Here is an 8,502-nt window from a genome sequence, read left to right on the forward strand (position 1 = left end):
GGAATGGCTGATTTTGTATGTGCCTGGATTGAAAATGGCATCCTGCTCTCAGTCCTCAGCCTGGACAAATGTCTGTAGTTTTTCCTGGTGTTTTTCCCTCACAGGTCTCCAAGCCTCTCCCCAAGTTAACACCAGGACTTTAAAAACAAAATATTCTCCCTCCTCTTGGGTTGCTCAGATCCCCAGTAGAAAGGTGAGTCAGAGCGAGGCTCTCTGCCTCTCTCATGTACTGGGGCTTCACTTACTTTTATCACCTGGATGCCATCACATGGAGTGTTTGCCCACGTTCTCCTCCGTTAGGAGGACTGGAGCACCCTTCACAATACTGATGGATTCTCATTTTTCTTCTTGAATTAAAGTTTACAAAGTTGCTCTTTACATACTGTCTTGCTATTTCCAAGTCACTGAGGCATGATAAAAGGCTTTAATCTGTCATCATGGAAAAATAATCTATTATTACAGTTACTTTACATCCTTTTCAAAATATAGAAGTCTCTTGTAAGAAATGTGATTTGCAAATATTTTTACTCAGTCAGTGGCTTGCCTTTTCATTCGTTTACATTACCTTTGCAAAGTAAATATTTTTATTTACAAATAAGCTCAACTTACTATGTTTTTAAAAATAAATTGCGCTTTTGATGTTGCAGTTAAGAATGCTGCCTAACCCATAGTCACAAAGATTTTATCCAGTATTTTCTAACAGAGATTGTAGAGTTTTACATTTAGACTTTTGGTTGATTCCAAGTTGATTATTTTATAAGACTAAAAATGTGGGTCAAGTTTTAATTTTTTGTTTATAACCTATAATCGTTCTATTGCCATTTGTTGAAAAGTCTGTATTTTCTCCATTGAATTCAAACCTTCATTGAAAATCACTTTGTATTTTTGTGAATCTATTTCTGAACAGATTATTCTATTTTTGTTAATAATTTTGCTAACATTACACTGTAATGATTAGGTATATATATATATATTTTTTTTTTTTTTGAGACGGAGTTTTGCTCTTGTTACCCAGGCTGGAGTGCAATGGCACAATCTTGGCTCACCGCAACCTCCGCCTCCTGGGTTCAGGCAATTCTCCTGTCTCAGCCTCCCGAGTAGCTGGGATCACAGGCATGCGCCACCGTGCCCAGCTAATTTTTTGTATTTTTAGTAGAGATGGGGTTTCACCATGTTGACCAGGATGGTCCCGATCTCTTGACCTTGTGATCCACCTGCCTCAGCCTCCCAAGATTAGGTATATTTTATAGTAAATCTTGAAATCAGATCATGTGAGTCCACAAATAGGTTTTTTAAAAATCAAAATCGAATGCCTAGTCTAATTCCCCTATCTTTCACTATAAATTAAAGTGTCAGCTTGTTGATATCCACAAAAACAGAAAATCTAGCTAGGATTTTTTTGTTTGTTTAGATTATTTTGAGTTTACAGATCAATTATGAAACTACTGACATCATAACTATATTGAGTATTCCAAGCTATTGAACATGGTATATCTCTCCATTTCTTTAGATCTTCTTTATATTTTATCATTTAAAAAAAATTTTAAGCACACAGATACAACATACGTTTTGTTATATATATAGGTAAATGTGTCTGTGAATAGATAGTGTTATTTGTTTATTTTCAATCTGTATGTCTTTCATTTTTTTTTCTTGCTTTATTTCATTGGCTAGAACTTACAATATTATGTCAAATAGGAGTGGTGTCAACCTTACTGTTTCTGATTTTGGGGGAAAGATAATCAATATTTAACCTTTAAATATAATGTCAGTTGCTATCTTTTTGTAGAACCTGCATGTCAATTTGAAGATATTCCCCGGTTTCTAATTTGCTAAGATTGGATAATTCTACTAATATTAGTTTTGATATAATTGGTTGATTGTATTATTCAAGTCTTCTATGTGTTTACTGATTTTCTATTTTTTCCATCAAGTTCTAGAAAGTATAGTAGTGTCCAAGTGTAACTGTGGATATGTCTATTTCTCCTTTCATTTCTAGCTTATTTTGCTTCTCATATTTTGAAGCACTGTTGTAAGGAGCATACACACTTAGGATTCATATGTCTTCTTGATGAATTTGTCTTTTTGTTGTTATATAATGTACTTATTTATACCAGATAGTATTTATTGCTCTCAAGTAAACTTTATATAGATGTGGTAACTTGATCTCTATTTTACTTCAATTTGTATAACATTTTTATTGATGTCTGATTATCTATTGACATTTGAGGACTATACAGAAATTTTATAAAAAGAGTATTACAAGCTATTATAGTTTACAGCTAAGTACTTGGATCTCTAATTTATTATGTTGCTTACTTCTATTTTATGATGATTTCAGAAAATGAAAAATACAGAAATTAATTATCTTTAAAACAATTGCAACTATATTTTATTCTTGAAACTAAGTCATATCTTAAGAGTTCAATAAGCTACATTTCCAAATTTATGTAATTTATTCTCAACTATTTTTTAGCTATAATTATTTCATTATATATTCTTTTAATTTGTTTTTCTATTTGTTTAACTTCTATGTCCTCTCTAAGTGCTAGTTAGAAGCCATATTTCAGCTGACTTACATGTTTTGATGAATGAGCATAGTTTCCCTTGAGGGTCACAAATACAATAAAAGATGCCTACATTTGGGACACTAGGCCAAAAGATCCTAATAATAATAATGAGATCTCATCCACCCACTCCAAGTCATTTATACTTCCCTAGGAATTATGTCTCGACAAATTAAAAATACTAACTGTAAATAACAGAAGTCGCGTTTGTATATAGGTTGTTACCTTTCTTTGTTACAATCTTACTTAAGTAGCTAATAAAAATATGCCTTTGAAATATAAATTTTATTGTTTGTTTCCTCATTCCAACAGCTGCAGAAATAACTGTTCAACCAACTGTGGAAGAGGCCTCCGACACCTGCACTCAAGAATGTCTCATCTTGGGCCATTCTGATGCCTGCTGGATGCCGGCATCTCTGACCCATTCCAGTTCTTCGCAAGCACAGGCCTCTGCTCTCTGCCACAGCCTGCCACTGTCACGGGCCTCTACTCACCACCACAGCCCATCGGTGACACAAACCGTTGCTCTCTGCCACAGCCCTCCAGTGACACAGACCATCGCGTTGTGCCATAGCCCTCCACCGATACATGCCTCTGCTCTCCGCCACAGTCCTCCACTAGTGCAGGCTACTGCACTTTGCCACAGCCCACCATCAGCACAGGCCCCAGCCCTCTGCTATAGCCCTCCTTTAGCACAGGCTGCTGCAATGTGCCACAGCTCTCCTCTGCCACAGGTTACTGCCCTCCATCTCAGCCAGGCCCAAACGTCAATGAGTTTGCAGCAAGGTCGGATGCAAGGTGCTGATGGACTACGCTCTGTTGATCAGGGAGTGCAGGGTAGTGCAGCATCTCAGTTTTATACCATGTCTGAAAGACTACATCCCAGTGATGATTCAATTAAAGTCATTCCTTTGACAACCTTCACTCCAAGCCAACAGGCCAGACCCTCTAGTCCTGAGTCCCCCATTATGGAGGAACATCCCTTATAAAGCTAAAATAGTTATTTCAAACTTTCAGAAAAGAAGTATGTAGTCAAAATTTAAGATACAATTTCAATGACCATTCTGATTATCAGGTTTGTAAATAGCTATGTAAATAGAAACAGATACCAGAATAAGTCTAGAGCTAGACCCTTAGTCAAAAGTTAACCAAAAAAATTGCAATTTGTTTAATTCAGAATGTGTATTTAAAAAGAAAAGGAATTTAAAAATTTGCATCCCCTTGTACAGTGAGGCTTATCATGACAGTGTACTATTTCTGATGTACAGTATTTTTGTTGTTTTTTGTCACCATGTGCAATATTACTGATTTTTTTTCCTTTCTGATGGTGTGGAACCAGTATGTAGCAAATGGAAAGCCTAGAAATATCTTATTTTCCAAGTTTACCTTTAGTTTATCTTAACTTTTCTTCAGATAATATTAAAAGGTGTACATACTCTAGCATTTTTTTTTTTGGCTTTTTGTTTGATTTTTGTTTGTTGCTTTCAGGTTTTTTTGTTGTTGTTTTTAGTGGTTTTCCCTTCAAAATACACAGTAGGTAATGTAAATACCGCTTGTTGTTTGTGTCTCTGTCTCTGCTTTTATATTTTCTACTTTATTCCAATACTATATTGTTGATATAATTTGTATATACATTTTCAATAAAGAATATATATAAACTGTACAGATCTAGGTTTATAACCTATTTCTCTACTCTTTAGTAGAGTCCGAGACACAAAAGTGCAATAACTGCCCAAATTAGGCAACTATTTGCTAAAATGGGCCTCTTTTTACTTTAATAGTTTAGTGTAAAGTACATCAGAAATAAAACTGTATCTGCCATTTTAAGCCTGGAGTCCATTATTACTTAGGTCTTTACTGCGGGGAATTTGTATGTAACAGTCTAGAAAATTAAAAGGAGGTGGATGCATTCAATGCACAAGTCACTTACAGTGTTGACTGTAAATTTCTATTTTGTAGAGAAACTCAGGAAGATTTAAATGTTGATTTGACAGCTCAATAGGCAGTTGCCAAAGGGTGTTCAGTAAAAATAACAAACAAATACATATAACTGTACATAACACCATATACTAAATCTATAAGACTAAGGGATTTTTCTTATTCTAGCTCAACTTACTGAAGAAAATGACTAATAACAACAAGAAAGTCAGGAACAAACTTTTTCAGAAATGTAATTCTAAACCTACATCAAACAGATTTTAAGGAAAAATGCAGAGGGAGAAATAAGGCTCATGACTGCTTCTTGCAGTCAACAGGAATATACACAAAACAAAAAAACAAGAAAATCTCACATATAATGTCAAATATGTCCTTCTAAGCAAAGAAACAGTATTATTCAGAGAAAACATTAGTTTTCTTCTGTTGTTCTTTACCTTTTTTCTTTTATCCTCTTAACTGGCCATTATCTTCTACGTGAATTATTTCATAAATTTAGAGAAACACCACCAATTTAGCTTTCTTCCATAGTAAAACTGAGAAAATACCTTGTTTCAGTGTAACACTAAACCAATTGATGTTTAATGAGGGCAGTCGGGAGGAGTGAATATCTCCTATTAAGTTAGACATAGATTTTTGTGATGTGTAACTTGATATTTAATTTACAACTAAACTGTGTGTAAATTTTGTAACATAAACTGTGGTAATTGCATAATTTCATGTGCCCAGCAGGTTAAGTGCCGTTTTCAGAATATATATTATTCCATCGATTGTAAAGCTCCTGAAATCGTATTTGATTGGGCGTGCAGAGCAACTTAACTTTTAACTATCAGTTTAATTAATACAATTAATTAATATTTCGTTTTCTCTTGTGTTTGTTGATGTTCCAAGGGATTTGGAGCATACTGGTTTTCCAGGTGCATGTGAATCCTGAAGGTCTGATGATATTTAAAAGTTTATTAATATATTATTATATAAATGTGTTGATATTGTTGCTATTGTTGATGAAAATTTTGAACTTGAGGAAGATAAAAAAAAGAAAAAATAATGACAAAAATCAGTGCTTACAGTAGATTTTAGAACATTTTTTGCCTCAAAAAACTTGTAAAGATTATGTGAATAAGATTTTTTTCTTGTATTTTAATTATTTTCACATTTTCTCTCTGCAAACCTTTAATTTTGTTATGTTCTACACACACACACACACACACACACACACACACACTCTTAATGGATATAAAAGGAAGAGGCTGAAAGATTATTAAATAACTTATCAGGCATCTCAATTGTTACTATCTATGTTAATGAAAATCGAACAGGACCCCAAGTTGGATGTTTGGGTTTTTTCTTCTGATAGTATAATTTACTGAGTTACTTGGGAGGTTCTTAAATCCTCGTATATAAAAACTTGTGAAGTTTTGACACCTTTCCTATAGATATAGGAATGAACCAATATGCTTTTATTGCCCTTTCTAACTCTGATTTTATAATCAGACTTAGATTTGTGTTTAGAATATTAAATGACTGGGCACCCTCTTCTTGGTTTGTACCAGAGAGGCTTTGAATGGAAGCAGGCTGAGAGTAGCCAAAGAGGCAAGGGGAGTGAGCCCAGTTATTCTCCCCTATGCATTCTCTTTCTAAGCTTCCACTAGGACTGACCCTGGAAACATGTAACTTCTAGGGCTTCAGATCTGATGAACTCTGTTTCATCACATTACAAATTCTTTCTTTGACTGAATAGACAGAGGTATCGGTTGAAACAGCTCACAGGTGGCTATTGTCATGTATGAATATGTAGTCCTAGAACTGCAACATGTCTTACTTAACCGTCAATCAAAAAGTGGTTCTGTTTTAAAAAGAAGGATTTGGTTTTATTTAAAATTAAAACTTCAAATTGGATGTCTTATATGAGAATACTAGGTTCAATCAAACTACTTATTCTATTTTGTGTCCATATTCAATTTGATTATAATGATTAATTTTCTAGCTATTGCATTACTATTAAACTTGTAAGTACGTATTCAAATACTAAGTACCTTTATGCTACGTGCATACACACTCTTTTCTTAAACTTTATCTTCGTTTTAACTAATATTGTGTCAGTGTATTAAAAATTAGCTTTTACATGTGATAACTACAATGTAATAAATTTAGAGAGTAATTTTGTGTAGTCTTATTTAGTTACTTAACATTCTATTTTTAATTATGTAAGTTTGGTTAAAAAAAAAATGATTGTTAAATGGTTAGTGCTATTGTGTAATGGTAACAGTTCCAAAGAGCCTCTGCCTTTCCAAACTAATATTTATCACACACAGCCATTAAATGGGAAAAAATAAACTAAAAAATCACAAATTGTTCAGTTCTTAAAATGTAATCATATCACACACACACAAAAATCCTTTCCAATATTGAGAAAGTTAAGGGGGTTTTACTCATGTGTATATCTCAACATTTAGTTTTATTTGTTTCTTTTTCATGTTATTACTGAAGTTGTGTGTACTTCCTAATATACATTTATGAAAATCTACTTGTTTAGACTTTTATTTATACACTTCTGATTTATAATTTTCATTATTATTTCTTATCTTTCTTTTATATTTTTTGAAAACCAAACCTATAGTTAGTTTAGATAAAATTTTTATCATTATCATTAGAAACTATGTTGAATATTTCCAACTGACTCCATTGGCCTGGAAAACATGGGAGCAAGAGAAGCTGAAATATATTTCTACAAGAACCTTTCTATATTATGTGCCAATTGCCACACCAGATCAATTTTATGCAGAGGCCTTAAAATATTCTTTCACAGTAGCTTTCTTACACTAACCATCATGTGCTTTTAGTAAATACGATTTTTCAAAGCAGTGCAAGTTGCAAACAGCAGAAGCAGTAATGAAAAATCTGCTCAGAAAAATGTATGTGCACAAATAAAAAAAATGATGGCAATTGTTTAGTGATTGTAAGTGATACTTTTTTAGGAGTAAACTGTGTGAAATTTATGCTATCCCTGCTTAAAATGTTAAGAATTTTATAAAATATGTATTTATGTTTGTGTTGTGGAAAGATTCCTCCTCTGTGATATTATACAGCATCTGAAAGTGAACAGTACCCCAAAGCAGTTCTAACCATGCTTTGGAAGAAGGTTGGCTATTGTATGGCTGAGGATGGCAGTGTGTAATCCAGCAGCAAACTTGTATTAATTGTTCTATTTCAGGTTCTGTATTGCATGTTTTCTTATTTATTAATATATATATTAATAAAACAGTTATGAAAAAATTCATTTTTATTATGTGTGTTCATTAATACAAAACACAAAGGATTCACTTTATTTTAAATAAATTTTTAAATTTATGTAGAGTAAAATACCCTTTTTCAGTGGTATATTTTCGAGTTAGCATATTTTTGTTCACTCTGATAGCTCCATCCATATAATTCCTGACTTGAAAGTGGTTGAATATAGTTTCAATCACTTTCAAAATTTGTGAACACTATTATAGTGTTTCTGAGCATTTATTTTGCATCTTTTAAGATGTGGTTTAAGAGATATTTATTTCTTCCAGATTAGACCTATTGCTTGACTTGATGTAAAAGCTACCTAAGGATTTCTCTGTAGCACCGCAGGCGATCCACGTGAAATAAGTTTCTGGAGATTGTTGATGATATTTGTGGAACAACATAACTTTACTCCTGCCTTTGTTTTCACTTTGGCTAAATGGAGAGAATTCATTGAAACCTCTCAAACTACATGGTGTCACTCAATATGTAATTCCATTTAGAATATTATTAGCCCAAATTTTGATTAAGAATTACATACTGTGATTTATAATCCTTTGGATATATACCCAGTAATGGGTCAAATGAAATTGAATGTTCATTGCAGCCCTGTTTACAATAGCAAAGACCTGGAACCAACCCAAATGCCCATCGATGATAGACTGGACTGGGAAAATGTGGCACATATACACCATGGAATATTATGCAGCCATCAAAAACGATGGGT

The 8,502-nt window shown here is 33.2% G+C and overlaps 1 protein-coding gene across 3 annotated transcripts in view; it reads left to right on the top strand.

Annotated features, from left to right (window-relative positions):
* PCDH11X (protocadherin 11 X-linked) overlaps nucleotides 1-4,887 on the top strand; it is an 804,948-nt gene extending 800,061 nt beyond the window's left edge. For all 3 annotated transcript variants that reach the window (XM_078363016.1, XM_003735778.6, XM_054251183.2), the window contains one exon: nucleotides 2,880-4,887. In XM_078363016.1, the coding sequence (XP_078219142.1) occupies nucleotides 2,880-3,556 (677 nt within the window). In that variant the 3' untranslated portion in view covers nucleotides 3,557-4,887. The remainder of the gene's footprint in view (nucleotides 1-2,879) is intronic.
* Nucleotides 4,888-8,502: the final 3,615 nt, after the last annotated feature.

This window comes from Callithrix jacchus, chromosome X (genome assembly GCF_049354715.1).
Source record: "Callithrix jacchus isolate 240 chromosome X, calJac240_pri, whole genome shotgun sequence".
Taxonomy (NCBI): domain Eukaryota; kingdom Metazoa; phylum Chordata; class Mammalia; order Primates; family Cebidae; genus Callithrix; species Callithrix jacchus.